At 42.5% G+C, this 16,010-nt stretch overlaps 1 protein-coding gene across 8 annotated transcripts in view; it reads left to right on the forward strand.

Moving 5' to 3' along the window:
• CDCA7L (cell division cycle associated 7 like) overlaps nt 1–16,010 on the forward strand; it is a 45,566-nt gene that overhangs the window by 23,218 nt on the left and 6,338 nt on the right. For 3 of the 8 annotated variants that reach the window (XM_054495435.2, XM_063667476.1, XM_063667479.1), the window contains 3 exons: nt 6,330–6,470; nt 11,420–11,557; nt 14,638–15,015. In XM_054495435.2, coding sequence (XP_054351410.1) covers nt 6,330–6,470; nt 11,420–11,557; nt 14,638–15,015 — 657 coding nt within the window. The remainder of the gene's footprint in view (nt 1–6,329; nt 6,471–11,419; nt 11,558–14,637; nt 15,016–16,010) is intronic. The other 5 variants (XM_054495437.2, XM_063667477.1, XM_063667480.1 and 2 more) reach the window with 2 other exon arrangements.

The raw sequence follows: 16,010 nt of genomic DNA on the forward strand, positions 1-16,010 counted from the left end.
TGTTAAGCATATTTAAATTCCAGAACTCTTTTCGTCTTGGAAACCTGAACTCTGTATCCATTAAACAGTAACTCCACGTTTCTCCCTCCCCTCAGCATCTGGCAAGCACCATTCTGCTGTCTCCAGGGATTCAGCCACTCTAGGTATCTGTTATAAGTAGAATCATACAGTTCTTGGTTTTATGGAGACTGGGTTATTATCATTTAGCATAACGTCTTCAAAGTTCATCCATGTTGTGGCATGTGTCATAATTTCCTTCCTTTTTAATGTTGAATAATAGTCAATTATATGTATGTCTCACATTTTGTTTATCCATTTATCCATCGATGGATACTTGGATTGCTTCCACCTTTTGGCTCTTGTGAATAATGCTGCCATGAGTAAGGGAAAGGATATAGTTTTTCTTAATTTTCTTAACACTTTGATGTCCTCTACTATTACTACTAGGCACTAGTAGATATATTAATACTGTTGGTAATATTTGGAATTCTGGCATTTACAGTTTCCTTGGTGTTCCACAGAGCCCTATGAGTTCCACTGTGCATGTTCCCTGAACAAGTTTGAGATCCAGTCTGTAGACGGGAAGTTTCTTGCCAACACTCAGATTCTCAGGTTCTCTGGGAATGTTGGAGGTCAGGCACACTAGACCCCTGTTCCTGCAGGGCAGTGATCAGCTGGAGTGGAGGAGTGGCCTCCCTTCCCTGATATATGTGTTCAGCCTACCAGTCAGCACCATCCCATATTGTCCTACAGCTGACCTACTGCCTTGTTACCCACCTGTTTGGCCCCAAAGCCTGTTGAGTTTGCATAATGTATTTCAGAGAAAAGCTCTCAGGTAATCTGTATGGCTTATAAAGGAAACCTGCAGTCCTTTCTGAAAGGGGAGCTATGAATATGACTGCTTTGTAGATAGATGTCCTAGGATTCTGGGTGAAAATTCTAAATTCCCCTCATGTAGGAATGTCACAGAGTGTACATTTTTGACTTAGTATTTTCCTAGTAAAATACACCTTTCTTAAGAAAATTGCTACAAAGTCAGATGCATGTAAATGCTTTCAGCAAGGGTTTATTGATCATCTGCTTTAGGCTGGGCTCTATGTTAGGTGCCTGGGGATTCCATTCTAGTACCTGTGTTCTCATGGAGTTGAATCCTGGTCCCCCAGATGACTTTTGATGATATTCACACCGTTAATTCCAATAAAGACAAAGCAGACAAACAGAAACTGTACATGAAAGTTAGGAATAGCATAAAGTTGCCAATTTTTAAAAAGTATTATAAATAATGAAACGGTCTTTTCACTTTCAGATGAGAATTTTCCCTTTTTTTTTGGTTCACTAGATTGTAGTTATCCTAATTCAGAAGTTCAACTAATGTAAATATCCAGTGATTGATAAATTTTGTATTTTTGTTGTTTTCAGTTACTTGCTGTAGTTTTCTTTTTGGTGAGTCTTACGATTGGCATTATTGTAATAGAATGGAACACAAACTTTGGGGAAAAAAAAAAAGAAGGTCTGTTGTTGCATTTGTCTAGATTATGCAGCTACCCAGTGGATCACTGCTGAATGGAAAAGGAAAGTGACAGATCCTTGGGCCTAATGTATTGCTGTGTTGTGGAACTGGTCATTCATTAGAAGAGGTCCCTGTGTATCCTTTCTATCAGGTCCTTCTCATTTAAATCTTGCTGCCTTTGTTGCATCTGTTAAACGAATCAGTTCGTTGCATTGAGGACACTTGAATATTTTACAGTTTTGTTTGTTTGTTTGTTTGTTTGCCAAATCCTGAAGCCTGTGACTATCTGAAACTCTTTTAATACCTTTTGAAGGATCAGAGCCCTGCATACCCCAAGAATGCACACTGTGTTTTTGAAAGTGTGTTCTTTCCTTTTGTTCCTAATCAGTAATTATAGCCCCCTAATGGTACCTCTGGAGCAGATGCAGAAGTCAAACATGCAGAAGGAGGAATTAGCTAGGCGGACACAGGCTAGCAGCAGTGGTGGGGCGGAACACAATAGCACAGGGACTAATGCAGTTGCCGCTGGAAGCAGTTTATTCCTATCACCAACCCTCTCCATTCCTTGTATGTATTTCCATTAAATCCATAAATGGGGTGCTCCTCCTCCTTTAAACCATGTATGTTAAAAGAAGCTTCTGGGCCAGCAGGGCTTTTTGAATTTTGTGGAATGGTGAGAAGGCCAAAAGAAAAAGACTGAAATTGACACACTGTCCCTCTTAGTGCCTCTGCAGGGACTGAACTCAGTGGCTATTACATAACTACAACATAGGCACACTTTCGTAAGTATTGTCTGTGTTTCTCCAGTCTGGGTGTTTTCCTTGCGTATTAGTTCTGAGTTCTGAGTGCTAAACAACAACAACAAAAGGTGTCTTTGAAAAGATAACATGGCAAACATTGTTTAACATACCTCCTTGAGAAAAGTTTTAATATTTTCCCCAAGAACAATGTCAGAGTTAGGCTTTGCTAGTGCTGCCCTACATGTGGCTGGTAAAAAAATTGTTAGTGGAACTCTACTTCTGTAAGTGTTATTCTTGTTTGTCCCTTGCAATGATTTTATTAGATGGTGGCAAAGTGTATTAACCCTTCAGCATCACTGAACTTGGGGTATCCCATTTCTGTATTTATGTTACACTTCCTTTGATTGAACCCTTATTTTCTAATTATTTTTAATCAAGAAGCATTAAAATAAGGATGAAAGTAAATAGATTAAGGATTACCAGTTTCCTAAATGGAACCTGACTAAATGTAAAGTTAAGTCAACACACCCGCACAGAGAATTCCAAGAAGCTAAGTAGCTTTTGAATACACAACTCTGTATACGCTAGTGCAGTGGTCAAAGTGTGAGATGGAGGACCTGAGACCTTTTCACAGGTCCATGAGGGCGAATGTAATGTCATAATAAGATTATTTGCCGTTTTTGCCGTGTTGATATTTGCACTGATTGTGCAAAAGCCAAAGTGGAGAAAACTGCTGATCTTTAGCATCAATCCAGGTGGTAGCAACAAACTGTATTAGTAGTCATTGCATTATTCACCTCCATGCATTCAATTTAAAAAGAAAATGTCAGTTTCACATAAGAATGTTCTGATGAAACAGTAAAAATTATTAAATCTCAACTGTTAAGGACATCTTTTTAATATACTGCATGATGAAATGGGAAGTACATGTAAAACATTTTTGCATAACCATGTGCAATGATCATCTGGTTAGCTGAAGGAAAAGATCCTGTGTATAGTGAGACTATGTTCCAAGGCTAGAAAGAACTGCAAAGAAATCTTGAACTGCACTGTTTGTTGTTGGTAGTATATTGGTGGCGTCAATTTGGCGCTATTTTGTGTCTGTTGTAGATAGAGCACCACATGGATAAGTATATTAAAAATTTTGGGAATCGAGGGTTTTCCTTGTGGTGGAATGGCAATGCTAATGTGAGATGAGGGAGAGATGAGGGAGCAGAGGAAGAAGCCTCCGTGTTGGATTTGAATTCAAGGTGTCACCATGAACTTGTGATTTACCTATTTAAAATATCCTTGCTCTGTCCAAAGAGCCTACAAGCAATGATACTTCATTAACCGAGGTACACTGTGTTCTCCGAGCTTGGTTTTTAAATGCCATTTCCCAGTGAAAGGTTTCAGGGCTTCTTGGAGAAATGGCTGATTTGAGGTCTGGGACAGGAAACATACAAGGTTAGCTTGCCATGCTTGTTGTGTCAGAAAGCAAGGAGGTGTTGAAAGACCCCTAGTGCCATGTCAGAAGGACAGAGGATGACTTTCCAAGGAGCTCCCAATGGCCAAATTTGGGACAGTCAGAAAGAATTATGAGAGTATGGATTATAACATATTGAATAATAATTTTTAGAAATCCATGGATATACATGGTAGAAGAAAAGGGGGAGAGTGAGAGAAAGACTATATTATACAAGAATGCCAGCTACTTTATGAAGGAGAGAGAAAATCTGAAAATTTCTCTTTTGCAGTCCCTAATGTAATAATTGATTCAGGGGTGCCCTGGCTCATGCCTGTAATCCCAGCACTTTGGGAGGCTGAGGTGAGAGGATCACTTGAGGCAAGGAATTTGAGACCAGCCTGGGTAACACAGACCCTGTCTTTATTAAAATAAATAACATAGACTCTGTCTTTATTAATAACATAGACCCTGTCTTTATATATAAAATATATAAAAAAAAGAATTGTCACTGGACGCTGAAACTATTGAGCGAGATGTTATCAGGGAGGCTATTCACAGAATCTCAAGTATCACTCTGCATATTCCTTATTAGTGACGAAGGAGAAAGGGTGTTTTTTGTTGTTGTTGTTGTTTGTTTTGTTTTGTTTTAAAGCAAAGAACAAATCAGGCCGATTCCACCTTAACTTATTGACCAAACAGCAACACCACTAAAGAAAGAGACAGCCAGACCTTACGTGCTTTCCAAAGGAAGAACATAACACTTCCTAAAAAGTAGTCTTGGCAAAAGCAAGCCAACTAGAAGTAAGCCTCCAGATTCAACTCCCAAATTGTAAATCCAAATGAGTCTGTTAAACACCACCTTGGGGCTGCAAAAAAATAAAACTTCACACTTGGACAAACGCCACAGTCAAATGACCCAGTTTCTTCAAAAATAAACTGCAAGAGAAAAAAAGATAAAGGAGTGATGAGAAGGGATTTAAGAGCCATGTTGATCAGTGTGTGAACCTTATTTGGATCATGATGCAGACAAACTAAGTTTTTAAAAAATGAGGCAGAAGAACTGTGAATATAGACTGCACATTAGATGATGATACAGAGTGACATGATACTATGTCTACAGTTGCCTCACAATAATTTAGAAGAAAGGGAGTTGGGTCGGGATCCAGGGGAAGCACAGTTAGCCTTGGGCAGATAATTACGGGGAGGATCAATGTGTGCTCATTAAAATATCTTCCCATCTACTTTTGAAATATCTTTGAAAGTTTTTATACTGAAAAATTTTTAAAAATTACTAATTAATAGTGAGATAACTTGACATTTTATGCCCCCTTATGCAATGCATTGAGGAGTACGTGTCACCTATGTAGAATGGTGCCAAAAATACATAACCTGAATCTAATCATGAGGAAACACTCAGATAAGCTCAGAATACATGACATTCTACAAGGCAGTTGTCATGGTCTATCTGAAAAAAAGTCAGTGTTGTGAAAAACAACAAAAAACGTGTCATAAAAATCAAATGGAATGCAAAACCTTGCTGGAGTGGATCTTATTGTCTCGAAAAAGTTATAAAAGACATTTTGGGAACAGTTGCAGATATTAAAATATAGAATTACAGTAAATCGTACTATTGAATTAATGTTAATTATTTTCGGCACAATTATGGTTTTGTGGTTCTATGGGAGAATGTCCTTATCCGTGGGAGATATGTGCTGAATTATATTAGGGCCAATCAATACAATGTCTGCAAATTACTTTAATCAATGTATGGGAATGTATGGATTAGGTTGGCTCATATTAAATTGCTATTTTCCTAAGTTAAAAACAGCCAAATATCGGCAGATGCCCATGGTTCAACCTAACATTTGTTGAAACAGAGAAAGAAAGCAAATGCAGTGACAGATAATGGGTCTAGATAAAGAATCAACAGGTGTTTGTACTATTTTTTCACCTTTCTGTGTGTTTGAACTTTTTTAAAACAAAGAAGTGGGAGAAAATAGTCAACTTACAAAAATGAACTCCAGCAGATACATATTTGTGGATTAAGTGTGCTGACATTGTTCCCTCTGGGATCAATTATCCCCTAATAGCATTTGAATTCTGTTAGAATTAATCCCCAGCTACTTAAGTTGACTTACAATATAGAAAAGAAGAAAAGCTACTTATTTCATTGTATGAACTTTCTACTTTCTGAATCAGCCTATGACAAAGAAGAGAAAAATAAATAGTGTAGGTGAACATTAAGAAAAGAGCTTAATAATATTTTATGGCATCTTTTTTATCTAGATGACATTTAAAGATGCATCCACTGTAGGAGAAAAAAGAGATCATTCGTTCTCAGAAACAATTTTTCTTTTTGTCAAGAGATCAAACATGTCTTCTCTCTGGCCTGGTTTTAACATTCTCTGTAAAATAGGGTGTATATCTAGAGTTTTAAGTTTTATCTCCCCCACCTACCCCACACCTTATTTTGCCATGAGTTCTTAGCTGAAGCATGTTTTGCTCAGGGTTACTTCTGGGCAACCATGGCAGTTGGATGAAGTGATGAGATCTCTACTCCCCTCCGGAAAATGTCCCTAAGTGATTAGCAAGAACCCCTGGTTTAATCCTGCCTCTTTTGAATCCAAAACAGATCCCTAAAGAAGTGGCTGACATCTTTAACGCCCCCAGTGATGATGAAGAGTTTGTTGGCTTCCGAGATGATGTTCCCATGGAAACCCTCTCGTCAGAGGAGAGCTGTGATAGTTTTGACTCACTGGAGTCAGGGAAACAGGTACGGATGATTCCTTCCAAGCAGATGTGTTCATCTGGAGGCCTGAATCTTGGTTTGGATGATCTTTTATTTGAACATGGTGTGAGATTGGTGATATCAGTTCACTGTCCAGCATTTTATTTTAGAAACATTATGTCTTCCTGTTTTAAAAAACTGGTGAGAGAACCTAGTTCACTTTGCTGTGTTAATCCTTCCCTGTACCATATATATATTTTTTTTTAAATAAAGGGACCTCACATGATCAAGTGCATTTTCTTGGCTGCCCTGGGGCTGTAACTTGTGGCGAGGATGTGTTCAGAGTCTTCCCACAGAGGCGAGGCTGCGGTGAGGCATGAGGGATCGTGTGGTTACGGGGAGACAATTGCACCTCTGTGGTCCTGTGGTGCAATTCTGTTGGCAGGTCCTCTTGGAATTGCTGGGGAGAGCCTTATTCTTGCATTAGTTACTTTGATCTCTAGCACTCCCAAGTGAGAGTTCTCTGAGAGGTAGATTCCTGGAGGTTCACGTTGTGTCCTGGTAGTAGAATGGCCAATCAAAATCTCTACCCTTCAGTGGCATTTTCTTCTGAGTTCATTGTGGCACTCAAAATTCCTCATTCTGCCTTGGCCATGGCCTCTCCAAAAAGGCAGCAAATTAAACCCACCTTGCTTCCACTGGGCAAGTACAGGAAGGGAAGCAGTTAATTATATGTAAGTGAAGTGCCTGCTTAATTATGCGGGCCACTGTAAGTTCTGGCCTGGGTGGGAGCTGTGCTTTCAGAGATCACTGGGGGCTCCCTGGTCTCTGCCGTCCTCATCCCATTTGGCATCTCCACGACAGTTGACCCCACCAGTAGACCTCCTTCTAACCACCTGGGTTTCTTCCTCTGTTACACCTTTTGCTCTTTGTTATTATTTTCTTTCTTTCCAAGATGGAGTATTGCTGTGTCGCCCAGGCTGGAGTGCAGTGGCATGATCTCGGCTCACTGCAACTTCCGCCTCCCAGGTTCAAGCAATTTTCCCAGCCTCAGCCTCCCAAGTAGCTGGGATTACAGGCTCCCACCACCACGCCTGGCTAATTTTTGTATTTTTTTTTTTTTTTAGTAGAGACGGGGTTTTGCCATGTTGGCCAGGCTGGTCTCAAACTCCCGACCTCAGGTGATCCGCCCGCCTCGGCCTCCCAAAGTGCTGGAATTATAGGCGTGAGCCACTGTGCCCCGGCCTGCTCTTTGCTACTGTCACTTGTTTTCCCTGTTCCTGTCCCTAAATGCAGATGTTCTCTAAGGTTTTGTCTTCAGTCTTCTCACTTAGTGATCTTGTCTATTGTCCTGCTTTGAGCTGTTACTGTTTTCTTTTGTGGAGCTTGTCTTCTCTCTCCAGCCTCAGGTGATTTCTGACTACCAGTTGGACTGGTCCTGGTTGCTAAGGGAGATCTGAAACTCACTTCTCCTTCCCTTCATTGTCTTTCTGGCTTACCCCTTTCCCCATCTTGATCTCCATCTTTTGTTGTTCTTGGCCTTCCCTCCCCTCTTCCATCTCCTTGACTTCCGTCCAGGAGTTGATGAAACTTCTACTGTGTTCCTGATGTCCATCCTTCCCTTCCCTCTGCAGCTGCCGTAGCCCTCGTAGCTCTTACCTGAATGCTCATCCCTTCCTACTGGGATCTGTTACAGGATTGAGCTCTGGTCAGCTCCTCCCTTAGCCCTCCATCTGAGCACAGTCAGGCAGTGGGGAGAGTAGAGCCTGCTGGATCCACCTTGAGGAGCGTTTGAGCAGGGCAGAACATGTCTAAAGGGCCGAGCACAGAGCCTGGCAGGCACAGGGCATTAAGAAACAGAACAGCTGCTTCTGCTGCTATGATGACTACTTCTGTAGTCAGGTGTGTTCTCCCCGGGGAGGACAGTGTGCCAACTGCTTTTCATATGGATACTGCATTTAATCCACAGACCTCCCTGGGAAGCTGCAGGTTTGTAAGTGATGAAACTGAAGTTCAGGAAGGTGTAATGACTTGCCCAAGGCCCCACATCTGGGAAGTACCAAGCTGGGATGTTCCAAATCCAGGGCCACCACTTCTCAGCCTGTTACCCCCCTGGGTCTCTTTCCTACCTGCTATGCTGCCGGGCGCAGGAACTGAATTGACACTCTCATTATCCACTGTTCTCCCCTTTCTGCCCACTGGTCTATGCTGTTCCTATCTGTGCTCTCACCATTTTTCTAGCCTCTACCGTTGCTCACATCCAGTTATGCTACTTCTTCCATGAAGACTTACTGGGTTTTCTTTCCCTCCGTGTGCCATATTGCCTGTGTATCCCTTAGAGCACTGACCCTCACCAGGGTGACTCGTGGACCTATCTGCTTCCCTGTTAGATTATAAACTCCTTGAAGAAGGGGGGACCTCATACTTGAATGGTGCTTTCTAGCTTCCCTGGCTCTGATTTTCGTCCTCATGTATTGTTCCTTTCCTCTGATTTCAGGCATCCAACACCCCACCTGACTGTATACAGTGAGCACGGGGGGTGTTGTTTGCTGGGTGCAGTTGAAATGGGGTGCTTGTCTGCCTGTCTGGTTCAACAGGCCAACGCTCTCTAGTCTGTTTCTTCATGTCACATGGACTTCAAAATAAGTGTATCCACCTATGTTAGCTTCTCCTCTGATGTGTTATTTGCTTATGGTCCTGATCATGGTAGATGACCAAGGCCCATAGCATAGCGCCCAGTATTGATTTTGAAGATGAATGAACCAGTGCCAGAGAGCAGTCAGCAGTGCAAGGGTTTCTAACTCAGAATGCAGTGGAGCAGTGTGGAGTGGAGATTGGCATCATACAGACCCACATGGAAAACAGTGCTTACACACTTTGGAGTAAGGAAACTAAAGCATAGGCCTCAGTTCAGGACAACGGTAAGTTGTTTTTCTCTATCAGGACTGACCATCAAAGATGGTGATCTCTCCCAAGATGCCCATTGCCCTGGGAGGCCAGCACACAGGATCAAAATAGCCAGAAAAACTGGAAGATGGGAACTCACAGCTTCAAGGCTTGGCCTTGTTCTCTTCAGGCCCTAGGCAGGGGCTTTAGGTAGTTGATGAAATTTACACACACAAATACCATTCTAAATTAGCCTGCAGGGGCTGGCCCAAGGCTCTGTGAGCCAGATGTTTCTTGCACTGAGAGGCCTCAGGTGCATGGTGGGTTTCCTTAGCAGCAGCTGTGTACCATTCTTCCTTAATAATCAAGCTCTGGCTGCTTCTCTACCCTGACCCCACACGCTCATGATCCATTTTAACCAATAGAGAGAAGCTGCATGAACTTGCACACAGTATGTGTATGCTAACTCTGGTCTCCCTTAAACACGATTTGAATTTCCCTTTAAAGAAACTTCCCTTTTGTGTGTGCAATTTTTTTTTCAAGCAGCTGCACTACAGCTATCAACAAAGGAACAAAGTAATTTAGCTCTGAGCAAACTCACTCCAATTACCCATAATAATTCATAGGAGACATTTTTAAGCTTACAGAATGCTAGATGTAGGCATTTCTTTCTGTGTGCCCCTGTAAGTTTTTCTGCTTCTCTATTATATCTTTCCCCAGAGATATATGAGCTCAAAGAAGTATATAATTAAAGTTGGGGAAAGGCAGTGGGGTAGATACAGATTCTCAGCCAAGTGTAGTGTTACAAGGGGTCATTGCTATATCAGAGATGGGGGGAAGAGACGTCAGAGGAAACTGGGGACAGACTTGAGCCCTGATGAGGCGTGGCGGGCTTGCAGGGGGCTGGTCTCGTGGGTCTCCCTTTGGCCTACAGTTTGTTATTTCCTCTTTCTTTCAAGCGTGCTATTAAGAGAGTTGGGTTTCCATCTTTGCACTATTTCAAAAGTATTAGAAAATGCCTTTTCTTAAAGAGTCACATTGCAGCTTTCCTTCTGCTCACTTGCCACCTAGCCATGGTTGTTCACCTCTCACCTCCTGAGAGAAATTCCTGGGGGTGACCTTGGGTGAGCTTTCCATCAGGCCCCTGTGGTGTCTGCTCACGGAGCAAGTCTAGGCTCTCTGGTGGTGGGCAGTGGGGGGCTGGGAGAGGCCCCAGCCTTTTCCTACAGAGAAACTCGCTGTTGGTGAATGGGAGGCATGCTCACCCACTTGGAGGAGACTCTGGCTTTGAAAGGCTGTTGGAAAGGGAAGCCAACACGTGGGAGGGAGCCAGGTTTTCTTCTCATGTCTTCTTTCCATGTGTTTTGGTTCTGTGTGAAAGCAGACGTGTCTGGTTGCCAGCTTTGGCAGGAGAAGCTGAATTCCATGAGCACTTACCAGTCACATTAGAAACTGATTGAGACTACACCCAATTTTTAGAAATTGTCTGACTTGTAGGTCTGAATTTTGTAAGCTTTAGAAAATGTGTATATATGTAATATATATGTGTACGTATGTGGGTTTTTTTGAGAGAGGGTCTCACTCTGTCACCAGGCTGGAGTGCAGTGGTGTGATCTTGGCTGCAACGCAGGCTGGAGTGCATTGGTGTGCAGCTCACTGCAGCCTCGACCTCCCAGGGTTGGGTAATCCTCCCACCTTAGCCTCCCAGGTAGCTGGGACTACAGGTACATGCCACCAGACCCAGCTAATTTTTGTATTTTTCGCAAAGATGAGGTCTCACTATGTTGCTCAGGCTGGTCTCGAACTCCTGACTTCAAGTGATCTGCCTGCCTCGGTCTCCCAAAGTGCTGGGATTACAGGGTGAGCCACTGCACCCGGCCAGTGTTTTTTTTTTTTTTGGTGGTAAAATACACATAACATGAAGTATATCATTTCAGCTGTTTTTGATGTGTACAGTTCAGTGCATTAAGCACATTCACATTGTTGTCCATCCATTTTCGTCATCTCCATCAGAAACTCTGTACCCGTTCAGTAGCTCCTCATTCTGCCTTTCCCTGGTAACCTCTATTCTACTTTCCGTCTCTGATGTATGTGTGTCTTTAATTTAGCAGGATGTGCGCTTTCATTCCAAATACTTCACAGAAGAGCTAAGAAGAATTTTTATAGAGGACACTGACTCAGAGACTGAGGATTTTGCAGGATTTACGCAGAGTGATCTGAATGGAAAGACTAACCCAGAAGTAATGGTAATAATTACAACAGGAAGGGATGTGGGCGGTAATGTTTTTAATCCTGTTTCTTAAAGAGTTTTACTTGTAAGAAGTCACTTCACAAGTGAAAAGATTTTTCTTACATATTTATCTCACAAGCAGTTAACATAACCTAAAAAAATTGCTCCTGGAAGGCTAATCCCTGGTCCACCAGTCCATTATTCTCTTAGAGAAAATCCATTCATCTTCTCCTCGTGCCTAAGGGGTTTTTTGGGATGTGTCCCAGGCGTCCTTTATTGTCCTTCTCAAAGAATTTATCTCTCCTGGCCAGGCGCGGTGGCTCATGCCTGTAATCCCAGCACTTTGGGAGGCTGAGGCAGGTGGACCTGAGGTCAGGAGTTCAAGACCAGCTTGACCAATATGGTGAAACCCCATCTCTCCTCAAAATAGAAAAATTAGCCGGGCATGGTGGCGGGCACCTGTAATCCAAGCTACTCGGGAGGTGGAGGCAGGAGGATTTCTTGAAGCCGGGAGGCAGAGGTTGCAGTGAGCTGTGATTGAGCCACTGCACTCCAGCCTGGGTGACAGAGCGAGACTCCATCTCAAAAAAAAAAAAAAAAGAAAAAGAAAAAAAAATTATCTCAAGAGTTTCTTAAACCTCTTTTATCTAAAAGTTTATCTTAGAGTGACAACTTTCTTGAGATACTTTCTTACTGTGTGTGAAGTGACAGTTTTTGGTTTGAAGTTAATTTGGCAAAAATTTGGCTGTGGTAGAAACTTGGTGTTCCCCATGCATTGTGGATTTGGATTTGTCATGCTTTTTAGTGTTAAAGGTGACCCAGGCCTGCCTGGATTCTGGAGGCAAGTCTACTCTCAGCACTTCCTATGAACAGACTTGTTAGTTATTTGTTTTATCCTGCACAGTTAGGCTAGTTTACTGCCCACTCGTGTTTGAATCTGAAGGTAACTTTAAGGCACAGCCTTCGGATTTAAGTGCAGAAATGTTTTCTGCTAAAAATAGCATACATTTATGCAAAAAATAAACATGCTACTATCTTCTTCAGTATGAAGATGGAACGTAGAGTTTAAGCCTCTTTCTTCACAGCCAGAAGCTGCTAAGGACTAACTTTTGGCAGAGACTGTGTAGAGGTATAAATAAGCCGTGACTCCTAGCGTGCCTTGTCCCTCACCTGTCCTAGGAGAGAATGTAGAGCATAAAAGCCCGCATGGTAGGCTGCTTCGTTTGATGGTGATTTTTTGCTATGAGTAGCAACATAGAGCTGTGCCAGCCTGGAGGCCCCAGGTCTCCTTTGGCTTTCTTTGCAGAAGCTGTTTGTGTGGCAGTTCCATCAGTTCTGGCCAGCAAGTCCCCAGCTTCTTGCCAGCACGATATTAAGATCCTTCTAAAACCCTAATGGGCATCATCTGTTAGCGATGTACTTATTTTCTGTTCTTTAGTGAAGTGATGTCTGGTTATTTGAAGCATTTGTGTTTCTAGTGAGAGAAAGTGAATTACCCCAGAAGTCTTCCTCCCACCTGCCCCCAAGTCTATGGACTGTGATGTGTTACATAGATCACGATGTAGCTTACAGTTCAGCACAGGCCCCTGCAAATTTTATTTTAGAATCCAGTGAGAAGAAAAGCATTGTTGCCTCCCAGCCCAGCCTCCTGCCCACCGCTGTGGGAACTGGCGAACCTATCTTTCTTGATAATGGGACATTGCTGTAACCTTGGTTTCCAGGGGTCTGCTGGCCGGATGTGAAATAGCCACATCCACGTACTACACTTGTGCTCTTCTCTCGGGTCTGATTCTGGGCTGTTGTTTCCTTCCTTCAGGCCTCTGTAGTGAGCTGTTCCATCTGGTAAAGAGAGGCCTGTAGATGATGAGGATGGTAGATAAATGGATCAAAACTGAAGTTCTTCCCTGACAGTGTCCCCTAAAATTGGGTTCCTTTGCAGTACACCATTTTGAATTCTGAAGCTATTAATATGGAAAGTTCAGGGTATTAAAAAAATGGATAAATCAGTGCCGTATAGTCTTATTTCTCACTTGGCTTGGTGTGGCTATACCAGGGTTGGCAGTTATCTGCGTTTTTTTTTTCTCCCTGTGTCTTATTTCTAACTTTAGTCCAACGAGAATTTGGGGTTGATGGTGGTCACTGGGGAGGAAGCAGCGTCCCTGAACTGATCCTGGGTCCACATTGGTGCCATTCCATGTTCTTGGTAGATTTTCAGAATTCTCAGATAATGGTTCCCAAAGTCTTCTAGCTTGTGGTCATGGAAGGATACCCAGAAGACGTCCTAGATCTCACATACTTATACCTGTCTCTGTACCGCTGCTAAGAGTCCCGTCACATCCAAGCTGTCACCTAGGTGATGTATCCGTTACTGCCTTCCATATTTACTGTGTTCTCACTTGTAAAACGGAGCAATGTTTTTGAATGCTGGAGACCTCTACCGTGTGGAATTTGAAAACGTCAGGTGAGGATTTCTTGAGATGACTGAGTGGTGTTTTGCTACAACCTGTAGAGCTTTCTGACCTGGTTTCACCTCATGGCTCTGAGGGTTCCAGAGAAGGGAAAGGTGCCCCTTGACTGAGGACCCAGTGGCAGGTCATCTGCCTGCTCTGGGTCACTGCCCTGAGGTGCAGTCAGCTCTCCCGCCCTGTTACTCAGGAGTCTGGTTCCTGCTATTTAGAGACCAGTCAGCATTTTTCCCCCGTTGCATCCTTTCCTGTCTGAAGATCACGTCTGTCATGCTGCTGTCTCTCCTTTTCTGTGACTGTCTCTCCTCTTGCTGGTGCTCCCTGGTTGTCCCATGGTGGAGGAACCCACCCTGTCAGTGTTTTGCTTACAGCCCTCATGCTCTGAATGGAACCTAGTTCTGTCATGGGTGTGATGGTGCACAGTTCAGTAGTAGGTTGTCTGCTCTTTGATTTTATTCATCAACCAATTTCTTGCACATTTAAAGGAAATTCAGAGGGAACTCATAATATGAAGGGGAAGCTTTTCATTTTTCATGTTTTTTCTCATATGCTGTCAGTTGTTTTAAATGCATGTCTTTTTTGTGGGTCTGTAACAGTGTCTTTGTGCTTTTTCTTGCTCTTATTTTATTAGGTCGTGGAGTCAGATTTGAGTGATGATGGCAAAGCATCTTTGGTGAGTGAGGAAGAGGAAGATGAAGAAGAAGATAAGGCTACCCCGAGAAGAAGCAGGTCTAGAAGAAGTAGTATTGGTCTTCGAGTAGCCTTTCAGTTCCCCACCAAGAAGCTGGCCAACAAACCAGATAAAAACAGTTCTTCCGAGCAGTTGTTTTCTAGCTCACGCTTACAGAATGAGAAAAAAACAATTCTTGGAAGAAAGAAAGGCCGTAGACAGGTGATACAAAGGGAAGATTCTACCTCTGAGTCTGAGGATGACTCTCGGGATGAGAGCCAGGAGAGTTCAGATGCTTTGCTGAAAAGGACCATGAACATCAAGGAGAACAAAGCCATGGTGAGGCTTCACGGAGGGCGTCCTGGGAGTTGGCACCAGGCTCTGGCAGCAGTTGCTGGGCTCCCAGAACCACTTTGAACCACTTCGCTCCTATAGCTGCTGCTGTTGCTTTGGCTTCTGTCAAGAAAATATTCTTTGGGTATTGTGTATCCTTTTACTTTTCCAGAACCCAAAGCAACTATTACGTGATCAGCTCTGGTTTGGGAACAGAAAGAGATTCCCCAGGACCATTTTTAGCACCTACATGGTGCCATAATGCTGCTTACTGTTGACCAAGCTAAGTTCTAAGTATGTAGTTGTGTTGGGGATGAGAGGGGCTGAACAACTGGCCCGTTCCCAGCAGAGTAAAGCAGGGGAAGTGGGATGTCACCAAGTCCACTGAGGAGTTGCAAGGAGCAGGTTGGGCAGGTAGCTTTTCACCACAGAACCATTCTTTTATGGTGACTGGCACTGGTTCTGAGACTCCTGAAGGAATGGAAGAGGTCTAGGAATTAAAACAACCTCAACAGTGTTAATTCACTCTAAAATGTCTTCGTTAGAACAATGAATGGAACAAGGTGAAATCTTTGTAACATATATTTGGTTTTTCTATATGTAATCAATTACTATTAATCTGATCATTGTAGAGAATCATTGTTTGCTTCATAATTGTTTATCTACAGAGTTTTTTTTTTAAATAGTTCTACCACTTATCACTTTTAGCATTTTGGTGATTTTTTAATCTTTTCCTTTTAAAAAAAGAATGATGTAGTGATACTGTATATGCAAGCTTATATGTCTAATATAAATTACTTACAAAAATGGAATGCCTACTTTCGGGTTATTTTTATCCTAAGTAACATTTTTACTTAGCTAAGGGAAATTTTCAGCACTGTATCCATCTGCATCTTTAAAATACGAGCTATTTTCTGTATGTTTTTTTTGGTGGCACTCATATAATTGTATAAACTAAAACGAATCCTAATTAAATTCTCTGGCACATTAATGCCTATTAT

Source organism: Pongo pygmaeus, chromosome 6, assembly GCF_028885625.2.
Source record: "Pongo pygmaeus isolate AG05252 chromosome 6, NHGRI_mPonPyg2-v2.0_pri, whole genome shotgun sequence".
Taxonomy (NCBI): Eukaryota; Metazoa; Chordata; class Mammalia; order Primates; family Hominidae; genus Pongo; species Pongo pygmaeus.